The 21967-nt window shown below is 46.8% G+C and overlaps 1 protein-coding gene across 1 annotated transcript; it reads right to left on the bottom strand.

The window, feature by feature from the left end:
- Nucleotides 1-3987: 3987 nt before the first annotated feature.
- Nucleotides 3988-10194, bottom strand: BMP2 (bone morphogenetic protein 2). The gene is made up of 3 exons (XM_083856039.1): nt 9356-10194; nt 8222-8580; nt 3988-5903 (listed from the first exon to the last, which is right to left on the bottom strand). The coding sequence occupies exons 2-3, from the start codon at nt 8571-8573 to the stop codon at nt 5059-5061; spliced, it is 1197 nt and encodes a 398-aa protein (XP_083712165.1). The 5' UTR covers nt 8574-8580; nt 9356-10194; the 3' UTR covers nt 3988-5058.
- Between the last annotated feature and the right edge of the window lie 11773 nt (nt 10195-21967).

The following is a 21967-nucleotide window of genomic DNA, read 5'->3' as shown; positions in this document are numbered from 1 at the left end:
ACCAGGACAAATTTGGTGTACCTGCTTTTCTAAGTTACCATTTCACTGGGCTCATGGACAGAAGGTTGCTAAATCCTGAAGGGCACAGACAGGTGATGAGATTCCAAAAAAAGGGAAACTCCACCTTAGGAAACCATTACTGTTTGTGGCAGGCAAGGCTGTCAGGAATACAGGTATTGAAGGATTAGTACTGGAGAGACAGGAAAGTAGTAATCTTAATATACTTTTAGAATTCTTTTTATGTCTAAGCAAGGCAAAAACAGCAACCATGTGCATGCCTATTTTCCCACACATCTGCAAAACCTCTTTGAAGAAACAAAAAATTGGAGTGCAGCAAAGTCATATTCTGAAGGAGCTGGGATTTTTTTTCCTTGTACACAGTAGTCTGTAGTCTAACAAAACAAAACACTGTTGCTTGTATCCAACACCCTCCTTACTGCACTAACATGTACAATCCAAGTGTCCTCCTGAACCTAGCTTCTTGTTCCTTTCCTATGTAACTAAAAAACAAAGTGGTCTGTGCCTGCAGCAATTTTAAAAAATGCATGTAATGCCTTTGGCTTTTTTGTTATTATTTTCAGCTGCTTAAGGCAACTGGGAACAAGATTTGTGGTTCTCCTGTTTTAAGATCACAACGTATCAAGTTCTCATAGCAGCATTCTGCTCTCCCAAAAGGGGCTGCCTTCATATAAAGGAGAAACTAAACATTCCATATCCATAATTAGATAAATAATACTTCAGGCAAGATATGGCACCTTTAAAAGAGCCTTTTCAGGCTTGGATTTTACTCTGCTTGTTACTACAGAAACCATCTAGCAACCAAAATCTAACACAGACTCCACCCAAAACAGAGAAAAACAATATAGACAGAGTAGGGTTCCCCCCACACACACCTTTTTTCCCCCCCTTTGCCCCCTCCTTTTTCTTTTTTTGAAAGGGTGGGTGAATGCTAAGGAAAAGTATCTTACTGTGCAAAGGATAGGAGCATTTTGTATGCAATTGAAACAGTAAAGCTCTGATTACAGATGGCAGCAATGAAAGCAGGAATGAGTAATGAGCAATGAGAAATGCGTAATGCGGGATGAGGATATAATTTCCACACATCGGCTAAAGAAAGGTTTACACTCTTAAGCAATAAAAACAAACCATTAAGCCAGACCTGCACTGTCAGGAAGTATAAAACAGTTCTTGAAATTCTGCAGTTACTATACAAAAGCTTTTGTTTCATAAACTTTTGTTTCCTGATCTTCATAAAACATTAACATCAAGCTGTCACATGGCAATTAGCTGCCTCCTGAAATCAATAAAAAACCACCCCAAAAATCAACAACTTAGGAATAACCATACAATAAAATAGCTCAATAATTATCCTCTTCTAATAGTGTAGTGAGCCTGACAGAAACACAGTGAGGATGAGCTCCTCCTCCACAGCTGAGAGTACAACAAATCACATGCCTCCTCTCTCTGAGCCTCACGGGTGGGATGTGAGCCTCACGTGCCTGGCAGGGAGAGCAGGGATGTGGCCACCCAAACCCTGGATGGGCAGGGAAGGCGTCCACAGCTGCCTGTGTGAGCCCAGGGGAGCCCAGCAGAGCAGCCCCTGCTCTCTGGGAATGGCCAATGCTCTCAGGAGAGCTTACCTCCACTGAAGATCCTCCTCTACATGCTGCTGACCTCAGAAGTCCAACTGAATTTTGCGCAAAAATTATCAAGTCACTCGACAAAGCTGCTACTGAGTCTCAAAAGGACAAGGAGACATGCTGATCACATTTGTGTTTAGAGAGATGCTTATCTGAAATGCACAAAGGGTGACATTATCTATCACAATCTCTGCCTATATAGATTATATAAGTGCCAGGAAGCAAAATGTTTAGGAGCTATAGGGTAACAAAGGCAGTTTTGCCTTCAAAATGTTTTGCTTTTTCTCCTCTTAAGAGGGGAAAAAAGCTCTTTTCTCCTAGTAGAGCACTATAATACTAATAAGTATTAAAGAACTAAAGTAAGTACTAGTGTGCTGTGGTAACAGCATACCTTTAGTATTTAGCATTATCTAGCAGTCATTACCAGACTTTCAAAATATGCCAGAAAGCCCAAACTTTTCAGAAAGGCTATCTGATCATCAGCCCTATCTAGAAGAATTCAGGAACCCAGCTGATCTCTAGGAAAACTTCCTACTCCTTATCTGTGAAAGTTTGTTCTGTTTCTTTTACTTTAAATCCTAAACAAAGTCTTTAGTGCAGCACTCTCACATCCTCAACCTAGAGAGTGAGGTTAAGGATTTAAAGGTACATTACAAAACCAGTTCTGCAGAAATTGATTGACATGCTGAGCTTCACACCTGCATATTTCCTCCTCAAAATCAATATGGAACTGATGATTCTGTGGCTAACACTAAGCAGTTACAGAAATGCTTACAAGAGTGGGTCTTAAGTTTGCAATGATCATTGGCCTCCCAGTATATTTTACTAAGGATGGAATTCCTTGTCAAGCAGCAGGAGGTTTGCCTGTGCAAGGAATGCGGCACCACGCCATGAGCCAGCTCCTGCTCATGCATAGACAAGTGCTGTAGCCAATTTTCTGGCAACAAAATTAGCATCAATGTGTTCTCATGCCTTACAAGAGAGGTAAAGCAGTCACCAACTCTGTAAAGAGCCTCCCTCAGTCTCGTTACACATGAAGGAGCTGTGAGACTTCAGCTTTGCAACACTGCAGCTGAGGGTCTGCTTAAAAGTGCTGTGGGTTTTTTACCAATTTCACACGATTGGGATCACACCTTTCATGCTCATCATTAAATTTTCAGCACTTGTCAGCTTTATCAAGCTTAGGTTTTACAATACACAACTCTGACTTGACTGCAGAACCACACATCAAACACTGAATCCTTGCTGAACCTCCACTGCAGCACTGACGACCTTGCCAAAGCAACAGCCACAAACTAATCCAGCACCAGGAAAGCTGGCAAGAAGCAAAAGGCAAACCAAACTCCTGCACATGTGATGCTTCATCCCTAAAAACATCAACCACCAAAACAGCACTAGGGTTTTGAAAAAGCACCTGGAGATTGTCCACTCAGCTAACCCATAGGCTGTTATGTAGTATCAGCATGACCAACATCAGCTACCTCTCAAAATTAAGCAGAGCGGTGGATTGTTCTCTGACAGCTGTTAAAAATACTGCTGGTACAAAGAAATATATCAGCTTTATCTCACCACAGAACCTTATAGTTTAAGAGATTTTTAAGCTCACAAGAAAAAAATGGAAGCAGCCAACAGGTAATTAATTATTTTTTCTCTCCTATCCTCTGTACCCTCTGCTTTTTGTGATGAACATCAGTAAAGGATTGTTCTACAGAGGACCTGTAAGACATCATCAAGTTAGCCTTTCCGTCAATCCATCTAGTTAGTACCATTACTGCAACCCAGATGATTCTGGTAAGAAAAGGAGGAGTTTGGGAAGGGCCAGGAAAAAAAGAGTGGTTCATTAACAAAACACCAGGAGGCCCAAATCAGAGTTCCCACAGGTGGCTTAGAGAGGTCCCTACAGGCCCATTGCATGCATGGCTTCAGGAAGTGTAGCCTCAGTTCACCAAATCCAGAACTGGACCCACAACAGAGCTCAGGGGGATGACCAAGAAACCCATTTAAGCTCCTTGCCTGCTCTCCTACTTCAGCACAATTTTCACACAACACCCCTAAGCTCTGCCTGCCACACCAGCTGTGGAGCACACAACAGGCAGGATGAGTAGCAGCTTTAATGCTCTGTTTGCCTACTGCAAATCATACTTTTCCCCTTACATGAAGGATTTAAAAGCCAGTAAGATGATGCAAACGGAAGTTGTTCTTGTGATGACTGCATAAGTGAAACGCTTTTTCTTACAGACTGGACTTCTCAGAAAGAACATCAGTATTCTATGGTTTATTCTTCGAAATAGATTTAAACATTTGGGAAGGAAAATAATAAAAAAAGGTTTCCAACAAAGCCCTGGAAATGAAGAGAGACTAATCTGCCAAACAGGAAAACCATCAGCTGAGGTTAGAGAGGAGGCTGCATATGACAACAGCTGGCTGTAGGTAGGGCAAAAATTGCAGATTAATTTCACTGTAACACTCCACAGAAGTGAGCTCTCATCTGAGGTGAGGAAGTATGCAAGGCTCTTCCAACTGTTAAAGACAAGGGCCGGTACAAATTAGGTAAGTATTCCTCTTTAGCATAGATAATCACAAAAAAAAGGATGACATTTTAGTTTTTATTATTTTATATTTGGCCAGGACTTTTAAAGGAAGGACTTTTAAAGGAAACATCAAACATTCACTTTTCTGTAGGTTTCAAAAGGATTCAGTCCTCCCCCACCCCCACCTCCCATCGGATTTCTATTGGCCCTTATATTCACACTGCAAATTAGTTGGGAATAGCAGTATTTATACTAGATCAGCAACGTCTGGTTCTTATCCAAATGTTCCACCTAAAGAGGATGCCAGTTCTCATGGATTGGACAGCCCACCCTGCAGCATTCCTGAGAATTGTACAATATAATCTTGAAAGTCAGCAGAGTGGATTATCCACTTTTTTCTGGACTTGAACTTGTGACCTTAACAGTAGCACAGCAGAAAGCAAATGTGCTATGCACTTTGCTATAGTAACCTTCCATGTATTCTTTTCAACTTAAATACACACAATTGAAACAGCTACAATTTTGGCAAATTATGTACAAACCCTATATTTTTTCTTTTTTGATTACATATAAATACAAATTAGCTATTCTTCTAAAAAGTGGTTATAATAGTAAATAAATACAAAATAAGAATCTGACCATTATACTTCATGTGCTGGGGTTAAACCCATATAAAATGTACAACTAAAATACATTTAAAATCTTTAAAGGAATATTTCTCTGATTAAAATATTTGTTTTCCCAACTTTTTTGTAGACATAAATATATTTTCAAAATAGGTGTGTTTTTTTCTTTCCATTTCATTACATAAATAAAGTCTTCATTGGGAAATATTAAAGTGTCAGCTTTTTTTTTTTTTTTTGCATTTGTCTAATATATTTGCTGTGTTAGCGGCATCCACAACCCTCCACAACCATATCTTGATAGTTCTTTAATACAACTTTTTCATTTTCATCAAGGTAGAGCATGGAAATAGCACTCAGTTCTGTCGGCACACAGCAAGCCTTGGGGATTTTGGAATTCACTGAATTGACCAAAGTCTGAACAATGGCATGGTTTGTTGAGTTTAGATGATCTGCCAGCGGAAAAGGACATTCCCCATGGCAGTAAAAGGCACTATACCCTGGCGGGGCAACAATCCAGTCATTCCACCCCACATCATTGAAGTCCACATATAATGGATGCCTTTTACAACTGTATTTGTGGCGTTTACGCTGTTTGTGTTTCGCTTGACGCTTTTCTCTTTTATGGAGCGGGTGTCCCTTGCCATCATGCCCAAACGTCACTAACAATGGCCTCAGCTGAGACCAGCTATCTTCATCCTGATGTAAAGACCTGCTAATCCTAACGTGCCTCTTGGAGGCACTGTTCTCTTTGTCCAAGTGAACCACCTCTACCACAAACCCATGATTAGGTTGTCCATGTGAAATCCACCTCAAAACAGCTGGTGTTACATCAAAACTTTCCCATTTACTTGCATTATGGTGCACCAACCTGGTGTCCAAAAGTCTTGTGACAGGGTCCTTAGAGGTGGCTGAGGCTGGCTTTATAATTTCATAAATATTAATACGGTGATGGTAGCTGCTGTTGTTCTCAAAGGCTCCGTGCACCTGTTTCCGAAAAATCTGGAGTTCAGCTGAGGTGATAGACTCCTCACTAGGAATGGAAGTTAAATTAAAGAAGAAACGCCGTGCTGTTTTTCCACTAGTTTCTGGCAGTTCTTCCAAATGTTCTAATTTGATTAAACAGGGAAAATAAAAAAAAAAAAATAAAAAAAAAAAAAAAAAGAGAGAGAGAAAAGGAAAAAATCAGAAACTGAGACAAAAAAAAAAAATCAAACCCCTTAAGACTATCTGCTGATGGCAGCTTTCAAATGGCAGCTACCACATATGACACTGGGAAGACTTTCAGGCAGAAAATACTGTCTCCCTTGTTAGTTTGTTTAGGCAAGCATGTATAGCAGGAAGTTAAGAATGCTTCATTCATTGTTACACATTTGGATTGGATCCTGGTGGCCTTTGCCTTCCAGGTAGTTCTCATTAGAAGCAAGAAACACAAAGCATTATTTTGGACTTCACGGACATGAATGAAAAACTCAAGCACTACAGCTACTGAGGAATCATTAAAACTGGTGGAGGACTTTGGGAAGCTGTTGCATGTCTGATTTTTTTATGAGACTACAGCTCTAACATCAATCCTTTAAGCTCCATTCTGAAAAAATATTACTCTGCAGTTTAGGTGACTACAAATCTTAAGGTATGGATTGTTGTGTCTGTAACTAGAGATGGCAAACTCAGCACCCATAACGGTACTTTACAAAGCGTGCCCCAGAATTTCCCCAAAAGAGCCATAAAGAACAGCAGGAAGATTCAACTACTGAAATAGGGGTGGATGGAAAAGAGATAATGAAACAAAGTCACCTCCAAACAAGAAGTTTATAAAACCACCAAAACCAAACATTCAAGGAGTCACTATACTCCAGGCCATTCCCACCTTTGAGTAATAACTTAACAGAGCTTCAGAAGGAGCACAATATACCTAGAGTTGCTAAATACATTGTTGCTACAGACATTAAGAAGTTAAAATATTTCCCCAAAAAACCTCACTCATGGTGTTTAATTTTTGTGCTAAACATACTGAAGAGAAAAAAAAAATCACTTTCTAAGCAGAAGCCATAACTCCTGTTAGCAATTCCTAGTCATGTAACCATTCCCCTTTGAATCCACTACAACTATTTGCATAAGGTAAGGCACAGCCTCGTGGTATTTCAGGACCAGACCAGTATTTGCTAATACGCAAATATTCTGAATGGTCACAAGACAAACTTCTGCTCTCAAGAAATCACTAAATCACTAGTGCAGGGAGAACTCAGTGAAAAAAATGAGTCACAGCGATTTTCTTCTAAATTTTGTAGAAGTTATAACACTGATTTTCTAACAAAATCAGCTCTTGCTGTAATCGTATGACTACTTCAAACAGCAGATTTTTGCATTTGCCTAAACCTTACCAACTTTGCCCTTCAACTCCCCTCTTACTCAGCCCCATTCCCAGTCCTTGGGTTTAACATGAATGACTCACATGCTGCCTTTCCCATTAACTAGCAGGTTTTTACTTCCCGTGTAGGGAAACGTGGATGAGAGATTAGATTTCACCATTCACCTTCCTCATAAGGCTTCCCACTAAACAGCACATCCACTTCTCAGAGACCACCTCCTCTTAGAAACTTAAAAACTAATTAATATATTTTCTTGACACAGTTTCACTCTAAAAGGAGGGGGAAGCAGCGTCCTCATTACTTTTGCAGCGGGGCCACTGCATGGCAGCACCGGAGAGGAGCAGCCAGGAACGGTAACAACCTGGGGGAACGCTTCCCAAAAAAAAGCACGTGAGCGACACGCGCTCCGCCGGCTCTACGGGCCCGGTTAATGCCACGGCCGCTGCTTTGGCTACGGCAGCCGGGAAACGCCCCCGGGCTGCTGAGTGAGGGTCTGTCCCAGAGAACCGCTGCCCCGGGGGCTGCGGGCGGGGAGGAGGCGCTGCCGGAGGCCTCGCAGGTGACAGCCCAGCGCGGCCACGGGGCTTCGGCCGGGCCGGGCACTGCGAGCCCTGGTGGGTCTGCCCGCAGCGCTCCTCGACGGCAGCCCCCGAGAATGCCGCCATTGATTGCTTCATTGATCTCTCACGGGGATCAGACAAGGATCAGAAACCTCCGCAGCGGCCCGGCTCGGCTGTGCGTTAGGGAGCCTTCCCTGCTTTCTAGCCTCGCAGGAGAGCGGCGATCTGTGGGAACGCTTAACGCAGAGTCGCACTGGTTCAGCGAGAAAAGTCAATAAACTGGGAGCGCCCCGGCGGACGGAGAGCGGAGAGAAGGGAGTTGGCACAGCAAGACCTCCGCAGCAGAGCCCGTCGGGCAGCGCACCCGGCCGGGAGACGCACTGCGCGAACCCCGCGGTACCGGCGGGAGGAATCCGCCCCCCCGCTCCTCCTCCGGCCCTGCCCTCCCCCCTCCCCTCTGCTCCCGCAGCCCGCGGAGCCTCCGCCCGCCCGTACCTTCGTGGTGGAAGCTGCGGACGGTGTTGGCGCGGCTGGCCGCCCGCTCCAGCGGGAAGCCGAGCGCCGCCGGCTGCCCCAGCTGCTGCTCCGCGTGCAGGCGGTAGAGGTCCAGCATGTAGGGCGGGATGACGACGTCCTTGCCGGGGCTGGGCCGCCGCTTCAGCCCGAACATGTGGAGCAGGCGCAGCTCGAACTCGCTGAGCAGGTCCTCGGGGCGCTGCGCGGCCGAAGCGGCACGGCCTGGCTCGCTGAAGCGCCGCCGACCCACCTCTGGCATGAGCCCGGCCGCGCCGCCCAGCAGCGCCTGGCAGAGCAGCAGCGCCAGCAGCGAGCGGGTCACGGCAACCATGATCAACCTGCGCGGAGGAGGAGGCGATGGGAGCCAGTCAGCGCGGACACCGCGCCGGGGGAGGGGGGGGACGGGCGGGGACGGTCCGCAGGTGGGATCCACCCCGGCACCGGGCCATGGCCGACGGAGCCCCCGCCGCGGACCGGCCGGCGGAGCCCCCCGAGGGGCCGCTTCAGGCTGCGCCGAAATCCCCGTGGCAGGAGATCAAAGGGAGCGAGGCGGGACGGGGGAGCGGAGCCGGGCGCTCCGCAACAAAGGAGCGCGGAGGTGAAGGGGAGGAGGGGACGCGGCCGGGGGCACCGCCGGGGACAGGGCGCAGGTGTGCGCCGGGCCGGGCCTCCCGCCGCCGCGGCCAGCAGCGCTCACCGGGAAGGGAAGGGGCGGCTGCCCAGCAAAGCCAGCTCCCCGCTGTGCTCCCGTCCCGACCCCCGGGCCTCCCCCCGCACGCCCCACTGAGCCGCGGGGGCTCGGGGCCGGCTCCGCTTCCCCCGCGGCGGGGCAGCGGCTTCCCTCAGCGGAGGGAAAAGGAGAGCTGTTTTCCCTCGGCGGAGTGGAAGAAGGGGAAGGAGGAAAATACATATCCTGCTACGTCCTTAGCCAAACCCACAGGATGACATTCTCCCCCGTGAAACTTTGGGGCTGGATTATTATAATAGCAATAATAGGTATGATTAGTGTCCCGTCCCCCCTCTCTCTTCCAGAGCTCTAGCACCTCCACCGTGGCCCACAGAGTTATCCTGCGGAGAAGGCTTTCAGCGGGTGTGCGACCGCCGGAGCTATACCTGTGTGCAGCAGCAGGGGTTGTGTCTGCAGGAGGGTGTTCTGCTCTCGGGGTGTTTTTCCCGCATCACTTGGTGTTACTCCAAACTTCGCTGCTGTTCTTCTACAGCTGCCGAGCAGAAAATAGAAGTTCCCTGAAGTGCAGTCCGTCTCGGAAACATACTTTTAGCAGCTGGTTGAGGAGGCAGAAGGCAAGTCCCAGCCAGGGAAAAAGCTTCTCCCTTTTAAAAGCAGCGATCGTGAAGTTGTTTCTTCTTCTTCCGCCTCCTCCTCGCGTGTGTGCCTGCCCGTGAATGGGTCCCTACGTGTCTACCGAGTTAAAAGGCTCCTTTTCAAAAATGTCCTTTGCATCACGCTCATCAGACAGATGGACATTTACCGAGACTCCCGCAGCAACATCAAGATGAAGCTTAACTTGTCTCCGCTCCCTTAAAAAAAGAAAGGAAAAAGGAGGGAGGAGGGTAAATAAAAGCGGGGGGATAAAAAAAAAAAAAAAAAAAGGGGGTGGGGAGCCGCCCGCCGCCGTCCCGCGTGGAGCGGCCGCGCTAGGGCACCGCGCCGGGCTCCCCGCCGGCCCCGCACCGCACCATGGCCGGGGGTGGCCGCCCGCCGCCGCCGGGGCTTTTTGTTGCGCGGCGATGTCACGACCCCGGAGGCTCGGGGGCCCGCGCCAATCACAGCCGCCCTGTGGGAGCGGGCTGCGGCCCCGCACGGCTTTTAAAGGAGACGCCGCCTCCCTCCCTCGCTCCTTCCCTCCCTCCCCCTTCGCCCGCTCCCTCCCTCGCCGCGGCTGCCGCCCGCGCCCGGGTCGCAATGCCACCGGGGCGAGGGATGGGGCGGGCGGCTGTCCCGTTAAACCCTGGTACCAGCGGCCGATCCAATGCAGAAAGACCCTCGGCCCGCTCGGTCCCGCGTCCCGCTCCGGGCGGCGGTGGCGGAGCGGGACCGGGCCGGGTGGAACAATGACCCATTGTACGGCCCGAGCACTCCGCCGCCGCAAATCGGATTAGCGCCGTGCCCCGGGGACTGCCGGGGTGGTGAGGTGCGAAGGTCACGTAAGGTACCAAGAGAATCCCGGTGCTTTAGAACTACTTTAAAAATACATATATGTACTCATGTATTTTTCCTCCCCCTACCAGAGTGTGGAGCCCGCTGCCCGAGCCAGGGGCGAGAGCTGGAAATCTGGGGGTTTCCTCGCTCTCCTCTCCGAAAGAGAAGTGCCCGGACTCGGGAGAAGTCTCCTCCCGCAGCGCTGCCGCGGCGCATCCGATGCGGGCTCAGCCCCGTGCGGGCGGCAGAGGGGTTGGGCTGTGTGGGGTTTTATTTAAGATGTGGCTGCCCTCCAGTGGTAGAACGGCAGCGGATCGCCCGGCCCGGAACGGCAGCCCCGGCGTGAACCGCCGCCCGCGGCCCCGCACCTGCCCCGGGGCTGAGCCGCGCTGCCCGCGGGGCCGGGGCCCACGCCGCTGCTCCTCGGGCTGCAGCCCCCACAGCTCCTGGCATCACCCCTAGAGTGGGACAGCGGCGGCACGGCTGGAGAAGGCACGTCCATGCCCAGCGTGATTGGACTCCCAATCCCAACTGCACCCCTCGATCCCTTTCCTGACGCTGGCTCATCTCCTGATAACGAGTAACTCGCGAGCAGGGCCGTGCCCTTTGCCCCATCTCTTTGTTCGCCGCTTGGGCTCTGCGGTAGGGCCAGGCCCTTGCACAGGTATGCGATACCTAGCAATTTAGGGTCCTCATCAAAGCCAAAGCCATCGGCACACCATCATTAGCCGGGGTCCTGGTGCCTTCCCGGCAAATCAAGTGCTCTGTGCTCCACCTCTCTTCCCAATATCTCTCAGGGGCTTCATTTGCAAAAGGCACAGCCAGCCTGTGACACCTTGAATTACTGCGGAGGAGGACTTAGAGCAATAACAACTGAGACAGCTCCATTACCTGCTCCTCCTTTGGGAGCGGCCTTTCCCCTCCATCTTACAAGATTTTAGTGTAGAAAGAACACTGTTTTGAGACAGGAATTCAGCACATTTGGGCTGGAATAATTCCTCCTGTGGGCATTCTTCCCTTGGCTTCCCTATCACGATTCCAGCAGTTCTCATGGAACGTCCCTGCAGGATGAGGAGCTCACCCAGGGAGATACACACCAGCAAAACAAACCACCCCAGAACTACACCAGCTTAATTAAAGAGCTGCTAAAGCCCCTTCATGCCAACAGCTCCCAACACTCGCTAACCTGATTTTCACTCGCCGCCGTGCACACGGTGGGAGAGCAGACACCGAGCAAGGTGAAATCCCTCAAAAGTTGAATTATTTTTCAGTTGCATTCCAGCGCAGAAAATGTTTAATTTTATGACTTCCTGCAAGTCTTTAGCATGAACTGAAAGTTCGTGCAGTGTGACTTCAGGGTATGCCAATTATGTAAATCACCACTAAAGTAACAATGGCAACGTAGTTTACACATCACTGACATTAAATGAGCACTTCAGCTTCTAATTGCCATTCCAGCTCAATCTTAGTGGTTCATGCCAGGAAAAAGTAATTTCTTGCCTCAACACTTACTACTCCCTGTGCCTGGAGCATAGGCTCTACTGTATGCCCAGCACAGCCTTATCTCCAGGAGCTTTCTATATTAGGGTAACGAGCCTTAGAAGGGAGAAACGTGTTTGCGGTTGCTCTGAAGGTCTGCATACGCTTTGATCTGATATCAGCAGGGCCTTGTAGCTTTGCCCCTCTCTGATTTTAAGTACAAATAAGCCCACAGAGTCTTCTCTTGGCTGTAAAACACCTTGCCCTTATACTTTGTCAAGTCTCAGTCTATTTTGATCTGGAGCTACTGGGGCAGCAACTCTGCCTTGCTATCCATTTCCTTGAGGCCCCAAAAAACAACACTGAAGCACCTATAACATGTTCCCTGAGTGTGCTCACCCACATCAGAGCCTCAGCCATAGCCTCCCCACTTTCCCCACAGAAAGATTTCTCACCAAGGCAGATTCAGCTCCACGGAGGCAGTACCCTGGAATATGGGGGAAAAGGCCTTCAAAGTGCCATCCCCAAAGGTTTGGTCGCAGTCGATGTCTCCTCAGCACAAAAACTGACTGAATTCTGCCTTGTGTTCAGGCCCGCTCCTTAGCAGCACTATCACGCCTCACCTCACCAGCTGAGAAGCATCTTCATGATTACAGAGAGAATTAGAGACAGGTGTGTTTAGGTCTAATGCATTGGAGGGCAAACACGCCTGGATGTGCCCACCCAGACCTTCCAGCTCCACAAACGAGCCCTTGTCCCCACTCCTAGAGCTGTTCAGCAGCACACCTGAGATAAAGAAACTAAAGCTATGTAACCAGTGCCTTTCCTGCAGCTGAAATTCCTCACAAGCTCTGTGAAAATGAGGAGTTGAGTGGTACATCAGCTAAATATCCAGCCCCATTGAGGTGGAGTCCTACAGTGTCATTGCATTTTACAGAGTAACTCCAAGAGCAATCTTGCTCTTCAGCTCAGGTCCTGCCAGAGAAAGAAACCACCATTTACACTGAAAAGATCCATTTTAATAAACCTAACTGTGCATATTTGGTGATCTCCTCTGTAAAATTTCACTTCTCCCCCCAGAACTTTGCATAGTTGACAACACAGATTCATTTATTTCTTCTTTACCACATGCACTCCTCCTTTTTTTTTTTTTTTTTTTTTTTTTTTTTTTTTTTTTTTTTTTTTTTTTTTTGGGCAGGTATTTAGCCAGTAAGTATTCAATTAGTGGCACCTGCTACTAATGTTTCAGATCCAGGTGTTCCTCACAAGGACCCAAACCCAGCTGATAGATATCAAGTGTTCAGGTGTTGTTGGGTTTTCTTAGTAAAAAGGGTGGAAAAGTATCCAAATAAGGGCATGTTTTACAAACAAAGTGAGAATACTTTTTCCATGGTAGACAGGAAAGAAGAAAATCTTCTTTTCCTTCAGAATTTTTTCTTACAAATCCTTTACCAAATCACGTTTATACACTGCCACAATGTAGTGTCTTTTTTTCCAGCTTGGTTACACTGCAACCAGCATTGCTGGTGACTGTGGGCAAAAGACTTCAGCTGGAGGACGTAGATGAGAAGGGCTCCCTGGGGTCTGTGACCACAGCTTGCAATCCTTAACAAAATGGCCTAAATTCTGGTCTAGTTATAGACACAAGCCTGCAGAAACATTTGCATCACTCTGTGCATAGTGACCCTAAACATTTTAGTACTGGCTCCAGCAGCCCTGTGTCACCAATGTGGAGCATTTTTGAAAATTCCCACTTTGGACCCTGTCCCCTGGACATGATAAGTATGTGAGACATGAAATGTTAATAGTAGTGAGCTTTTTCTTATGGATTTTGCACATTTCAGTGAATAAACCTCTTGATAAAAGTCTGTGCTGAAGTATGAAATATATACATGGTACAGCATCAAATGTGGGCAGGGTGACAGCTGAAAATGAGTTAAGATGTGTTAGTGATGTTGAAGTTTTACCTTCCTAATGGGTAGAGATTATCTGAAAGCTTTTATTTTTCTGAGCTGTACTTCCTGTTGGCATCTGTGTGAATATGATGTGTGGCCATTCTTTAAAATATTACTTAATACTGTTTCCCAAAGACATATTTGCCTTTTGGTGGTTTGTCTTTTAACATCTATCAACTGGCTCTGCTGCACAGCCTGTCTGCTGTTCTGTGAAGGATGGATTCTCACCTGAGAAGATAACTTACAAGAAGGTGATTTGTTTCTGAAGAGAGGAAAGGCAGCTTATTCTGAAATGTCTATTTCATTTTTATTCACCTTTGCTGAAATCTGGCTGCTCTTCAAAGCTGTTGCTCTGTTTCACAGTGAGTCTCAATTTCATTCATCAAATCTCACCTTGCTTTCCCTCATGGTGGCAGGGAAATTGGAATTTATTAGGAAATACAATGCAGAGCCAGGATTTTCTCCATTTCCAGTATGTCTCCACTGCTAGTGAATGATAGCAGTTGCTGCCAACTCTGTTATGTCTGCAAACACAGGCTGCAGCAATCAGTTCATGTGGCTGTGCAGCTTTGAAACTGCAAGAAAAATTCCTTCAATTTGTAGTAAAATTACTGGGGAAAGAGGAAAAAGGGAGGCTAATACGATAACCTTTTTTTTTTTAATGTTTTTCCTTTGATGCTACAAAGTTCCAGATTTCAAAATCCAACATTTGACCTTTGGCTTTTATAATGAAGAGATGAAAATGCCACAACACCTCAGAACAGCCTGGAGGATAACCAAGCATTCACTGGACAGATTCCATGGCACTGCCACCATTGATGCACTTTTAATTCCATGCAGTAGGAATAGTCACAGACTAGGGCAATTCAGTAGGCTGTGAGGTGATGCAGAAGATCCCAGTTTTCTTCCCAGCAATAGGAATGTCCTTTTACTTTCCATAGTGCCTTGGTTTTCCCACCAAGAAAACGGTGTTAAAAATGGGTGGAGATAATATTTTTCTCCTTAAAATGCCTTTATTAATCAGCTCTTACAAGGGTGGCTCAAGGGATCTTGCAACCAGGTTCACCCTTGAGGAGGAGGGTCTTGGTCAGCTCTGCAGCAGGAAGTTTCAGCAGAGCTGGAGAACTCTTCCCTCGCCGGGAGTCTCTAAGGAGTTCTGATTTCCGTTTGTTTGCCTCAGAGTCTCACCTTTCTTTTGGTATTTTTAGGTTACAGCGAGTTACAAAAATTGTATTAATTAGCTCTATTGATGCTCTAGGGTATATACAGCTTAGTACTGTTTTTTGTGGGTTTAAATCTTACTTAGATTTATCTTTATAGGGGGTTTTTGGTGTTAAAAAGGGTCCCAGAATGCTTTGGGATTTCTAATTTACATGTTCTACGGGGCCCCGGGGCAGGGGCTGCAGCAGCCTCATGGCACTTCGCAACCAGCATCAGCCAGATGGCCGCGCTACATGGAGAGGGGGTGCCTCGGGGGTCCTGCGGTTTCGATGACGGAGGGGGGGAGGCACCGGTGGCAGTGCCTCGGCGGCGATCCGCCGCGGCTCAGGGAGCGGGTTTTTGGAGCGGATTGGGTTGGGGGCGAGCCACCCCGTCAGCAGAGCTGAGGTGGCGGCAGCGGCGGCTGCCCAGGATGGCCGCACTTTTATGGGCTCTGAGAGCCGGGCCGCGCCGGCCCGAGGCAAGCGGACTCTTGGGGGCGGGGGGCGGCACGCAGGCGGCAGCGGCAGGCTGCCCCCATTGGCGGTGCTGCGGTGGGGGTTGGGGCTGGGATGGCTTGCTTCGGTGTCTGTGCAGGCTATCTTAAGGCGGTGGGCAGTTCACTCTGGTGTCGGGGGGGAGCCTGCAGGCGGCCTCCAGCGACCAAGCATCCCCCCCTCACTGCCCCCTCCAGGGGGACCACGGAGGTGGCTCTTTACTGTTACATTACAATTTAAGATTATTACATTTAAAATATTAATACACTTATTCTATGACAATTAATGGTTTTAACTTTTCAAATTTTCAACATTCTAATTTTCATTTTTATCAATGGGATGATCATGCTGACCCTCACTTGTAAGTTCCTGCAAGACCTTCAAGTAAAAAGCACTAAAAGTTAGTCACTGCTATTGTTTGGGGTTAAATATTAGGTTAATACTAATAATAATCTCAATTTTGCCTCAAAGACAGTGGCAAAGTTCCTACTTGTTTTGGTGGTACAGGCTTACATGTTTAAGCAATGAAGAGACAGGGATGCCAACTCTTCTGGTCAGAAGATTTGGAGCAAAGTGGGATTTTTTTTTAATTATATAAGTCTTGTTAGGAAGACAATGACGTGAGGGTGTTCTCCCACAAGAAAGGGAAATGGCTGCGTCATAGATGGTCCACTTCAAGAGCTTATAATTTCATCACTGCAGAGATGACGTCAAGCAAAATGGAGGATAAAATAAAGTTACGCATATTGCCTTAAGAAGTGCATATTTTAGCAGTGAAACTGGATAATGTTTTGCAATTAAAATAAAATAAAGGCAAGCATGACGTTCTGTTTAAGCAGATTGTCTGTATGAAGGCTTTATTGTAGCTGCAGATTTAGGGCATATGAAAAGGTTTTCTGTGCTCAGTTGCAGGATGAAAAACATTGCATCATCAGGCATTCTTGTTCTCTAACACTTCTTTGCCTTTGATAGTGAATGCTTGCAATTTTATTTTCTGCTGTAAAGTCATGTTTGCTCAAGTCATTATAATTCCAATTTTTAAATATCCTCTTAAGCCTAGGCAGAAATACAGAGAGCAATAGTGAAGATTTGTGCCTGGTCCATGGCATGCGCTCGGCACAAGGGATCAGCTGCTGCACCTGCTTCGCGCTGGCAGCAAAGCCATTTGTGAGCGGCCTTCAATCCACTCCCTTGTTCCCAGCTCCTACAGGGGCTCTGATGGGCACTGGTCCCCATTCAAACATCATCATGGAACTTTTATTTGGGAGCCTGTTTGCTTGTGTGCTACAAAATCTCCTGACTGGGAGGGGCCTTAGGAGAACAGCATCCTTTGACTGTTCCCAGGCTCTTGTCCACTCTGGCTCTCCCTCTGTGGCATTCCAGAAAGCACATTCCAGATTGCAGGGACTAATTATTAGCAGCACACATTCAACTGCTTCAAGGTACTCTTTATCCTCAGAACATCTGTAACCTTTAAGTCATAGAGTCCTAGTCAAAGTCATCTCCCTCTGTATCCAGCCTCCATGTTCTTCTCCAAGGGAAGGAATGGCCATTGTCTCCATTTTACAGAAGGAAAGAAGAGGCAGAGACCAGAGAAAGGCTATTTTCACTGAGAGGTGCACAGGGGCACAAAGACCTGTGGAGGTCACACTCAGATTTTCAACAATGCATGAGCAGGTCAGACACAGTCTTTGGGTTAAAATCCCAAAACTTCAAGTGAGATGTTCAGTACTCAGCTCATGGAGACATTTTTTAAAAGCCTGCTACCAAACCTATTACCCAATAGTTTCCTGACAAACTCTTGCAGTGCCTTGTCCACAGTTCTTATTGCAACCCATAAATCCTAGCAGGAATATGATAATCCCATTCAACTTCAGAGTAAAGCTCTGATGTGGTAGGAGACCACTGAAGAGAGAGGGGTTTTTACAGCCTTGGTCCGGATAATAAAGGTACCAGTCAGGGTATCCATGTACAGATTTGTTCCCAACATGGAGCAGTCTCCATAGGAGAGGGACACACCGAATTCCCTCGTTTGCTGTGCCACCATGTCCTCACTTTGCTTTTTTCCAGGCCCCACTGCAGGATGGGCGTTCCATGCCCAATCTGCTCAGCACTTTGGGAAAGCTTGGGCCAACCTTTATATTCCTTAATACCTTTAATGTATTAAGGATAAATTAATAGGATAAAAAAAAAGGATACATTTAATGCCTTCCCTCACCACACCTCGGCTTCCTGCTTTTTTCTCATATTTGCAGTGACCTATCTACCCTCACTTTATGTGCTTGTTAAAGTAAGCACATCCATCAGCCTGTTCAGGATTAGCCTGGAAAAGCAGTGCCATAAAACATCCGTGATGTGCAGCATTGTCCAATTACTAATTCCATTATTCCCATCAATTCTGCTTTCTCTGCCTGGACTTAGGCAGCCCTGGTGTTGTGTTACTGTAGGAGATCTGCCCTTCCTTACATTTTCTGTTTCCTCTCCAGTATTCAGGTGTAGAGGCTCAGTAAACATTCACATTCACTTAAGGTGGGTGTACAAAACATTGCATACATTCCTTTAGTCAGCCGTGGAATAAATTCCTTTCAAATAAATCATAATACCAAACAAACAAACAAGCCAGGGAAGCATGGAATAAACTTCATTTATTTTGTACCTTTGACTGTCTCCCTTGCTTTCTGCTTCCCTTTGTACATCCCAAACCTCTGCATAAGCCCTGACAGCCAATGGGTTTCAAAAATAGAACTGCCCAAAAATTCCTCCTGCCCCTCTTTGCCAGAAAAGGCGGCCAGCACTTGAATCAGGGAAGAAGTAAGATCACCACAAGCCCCAAATTAATACCTTAAATAATTTTAAACAAACTGTAAGTCCTGGTTCAGATGCTCACAGAGCCTAGGAAGAATCCTGAGGACCTGAAACTCAAGTTTGCAAATAAATCCTTGGAAAATCAGGGCTGCTCTCTCTATACCAGTGGAAAATTGAAAATCCAAGTTGTGCAATCGAATGTGACATTCATTTCTGCAGCTGGTGGGAAAATAGTTTCCTTACAAAATAAACTTAATAAAAAGTAGACTGTTTTGTATCTTTTTTTTCCCCCTAAGCAACTTCTAAAATGTCAGACATTAATTTTGAGGAACTGTGATAGATTAAAAAAATACACCACTGAAATAATATGTCAATATTATTATTTCCTTTCTTCCCTTCATTCATTTACAATATTGGACTCGTTCTGATAAAACAAGCTCAATTTTCCAGCTCTGAAACTATGAAAAAGCTTTTCTATGAACTCTCCAAAGGAATATTCTACTTATATGATAAAACAAAGATTTAATCGTCTTAAGATTAAGTGAAATCACTGCTATCCTAACTGAATGTCACTTCCTCTGTGGCTTTCCCAAAACCCCATGTGGAAAGGAGACTCCTGAGCTGCCACACGAACATCATTTAAATTTTTAAGCTTTAAAGCTTTTAACATTTTTAAGCAGAGCAGCAGGTTAGCAGAAGGACTACCACCATTGTGTTCAGAGAAATAGTATTTTCCAATGCTCTTCGAGAGAGAAATAACTGCTCCTGCCAACCTCTTCATTAGTCCTGCTACTGATAAAAGCACTCCTAACAACTACTTTGATATAAACAATGTAACAGAACCAGAAAAAGATATGTAATTCCCCTGAATGAGGAGTCTTTAGAGCCTTTCTTTTATTGTAATATTTCCCATCCTAAAAGTGAAAGAAACCACAGCAACAAATCTCATCTTAAGAGGGAAAAGAAAACCGCAAGTTAACTGTGGGGAAGTGTTCAAGGCCAGGCTGGGTGGGGCTTGGATCAGCCTGGTTTAGTGTCCCTGTCACTGGCAGGGTTTGGAGCTGGATGATCTTTAAGGTCTCTTCCAAGCCAACTCTGTGACCTCTGAAGGGAATCTCGTTTTGCCCGTGCTAAGCCAGTGGTGTAGAGTGGGCAATTGAAACCTGGCACCTGTAGTTTGGAGGATTGCAGCCACCCTGCTGTGCTGAAGGAAGGCCAGGATTTCCAGCCAGAAATGGGGATTCAGGGGGCAGAGTCCTCTCATTTCTTCCCAAGTTACTGAAACTGCAACTTTTCCTTCACTTTCTGGAAAACACTATTTATACGCACCTTAGGGCATTAAACAGAAATGCAGGTGCAGCAATACCAAAGTGATCTGTCATCTCACTGTCCAGACTCAGAGCCCTGACAGAAGTGTACCTTACTCCCTGCTTCCTTCTCTTCCCACAGCTCCATGTTCCTCGTGAGCCCACTGCATTTTCAGAGAAACAAAACCCTCTTCTTCCAAAGCCCAGGGCCAAATTCCACAGGAACAAGCTAGACCCACAGCTCTGTTTGTATCTCTTCCTCTGAGGCTACATCTCTACTAGTAAATCCAGTGTGCCTGGGAACATTCCTAGGCATGGAGGCCAGCTGGCATGGAAAAGCCTGCTTCACTGCTGGCTTCCTCAGTGGGATGGCTGCATGCAAACTGCTGCTTGGGGGTGGTCCCAGGGATGTCAGAACAAACCAAGGTGAGGAACCACCTGGGACAGAGTTTCCTGGCCCAGCCCAAAGGCACAGCAGGGGTGTCCTGACAGAACTACAGTCACTGGCTTTGGGTGTGTTCCCAGACACTGCAGTGTGGACCAGTGCAAGGTGTTCCCAAGGCCATGCTCACCTCAGTCTGCCCAGAAGATGCAGGACTGAGGTTAAGGCTGTCACCACTTCAGTCAGCTGGTGGGGATTTCACCCAGTGCTGAACACACTTTTATCTGCACAGGAGCTGTTGATAAGGGAGCATTTAAAGGTGCCCAGAGGGGAAACCACTTGAAAGCAGAGCTGCTGTGATCCAGAGAGCAGCTCTGGGGCAGGCTGGGGTGGGATCCCAGGGAGCCAGAGCTGTGGGGAGGTGAGAGGCTCCTGAACACCCAGTGCTCATTCCCACAGAGGGGCTGAGGGGTATGAGGTGAGAGGACTCCCAAAGCCCCAGTGCTCAGCTGTTCCCACAGAGGGGCTGAGGGGTGTTTGCCACAAACTGTGCACAGGTTTGCCAGGATTGGTGCAGCTCTGCCCTGGCACACCTATGGCAAGAACCACAACAGAGTTCTGCACTGTGTTTGATCCACAGGCTGGTCCAAACTGGCACCCAGCTTGTGACTGGCATTCTCTTCACTTGGGTGTCACTCTGTGGCCGTAAACCTTGTCTTGATTGCAGGGAGCAAGGAAAGGGATCACCTTTTCCTCCCACATCCTCACTGAGGGCCTCCTACACTTCTCACACCCAGCCATTCCCTATATCAGGACTCTCCAAGTTAGGATGAAACCTCTCCAGACATTTAAGCTGACTATTTTCTCTGGGTTAGGAAGCAATTGTACATGCTGCTCTGCTGGCAGGTGAAGGGGGGAAGCAGTTCCAGGGAGAGGGAGAGGAGCAGGGATGTTTGGCAGAAAGTACTGCTCCCAGGTGAGGATGTGTGACCGATACCTCTTTGGGCAGGTTTAAATGTCAGTTTTGTTTTCTTTTTACAAAAAGCCCAGTGATGGATGTGAAGATGTTTTTATTCAGTTCACTAGATGAACATATGGTCCTAAAAGCAATCTGTCCTAGAGACAATTATTCAGTCAGACCTCAATCAAGTTTTATTCCTTCATGATCGAGCCATAAATTAGGCAGGAGGTATCAGGGTTTCTGCACTACCACAGCAAAGCCATTTCTCCCATCTGTGCTGCAGTTTGATAACCCCTTGTTTGGACTCAGGCTTGGCATTTCCCATGACTAATTTATTCCAGAGATGAAGGACCCTTCCCTGCTTGCTGCATCTGCCCTCTGTTCAGCACAGAAACTTTCTGAAGCCAGCCTCGCTGCCATGAACAGAGTCCCAAACAATGTAGCTGATCAAAGCACCTTTGCGCAGATAGCTCCTTCCCAGCCCAGCTCCATATCTTCTGCCAAAACTGCTGCCATAAACAGGTTCAAAGAGCTGGTTTGTCTGAAAAGTAAAACCTTCTTGGAGCACATGCACAGCACTTTGCTCGGTGGGGTCCTGATCAAGGTTGGAACTTCTGCATTACAAATATATTCTTTCCTTTATATTTAAATGCAATGTAAATTCATTTAACAAGTAAATCTCAGTTAAAATCTTTACCTTGTAAACCAGGATTTAAAAATCTAAAGGAGCCACATTCCCTGCCACAGCTGAAGGTACAGTAGCTAATGTTTCTGCTAACATTGTTCAAAATCAAATGAGGTTCACATTGGGCCCACAAAAGGAAATCGTGATTGATGATCTGGCCTGCATAACTACAATTCTTTTAGTAACAAAAATATTTTGTAAGTTCATTTATTATTGAGATCAAGCAATGAGTTTGGAGCTACATAAAATGGTTCCAGTTAGATTCAAGTAAATGCCATTTTGAGTTAACATAA

The sequence above is a fragment of the Zosterops lateralis genome, assembly GCF_965231275.1.
Source record: "Zosterops lateralis genome assembly, chromosome: 3".
NCBI lineage: Eukaryota > Metazoa > Chordata > Aves > Passeriformes > Zosteropidae > Zosterops > Zosterops lateralis.
Note: the sequence above shows the minus strand (reverse complement) of the source record. Positions and strands in the feature narration are given on the sequence as shown.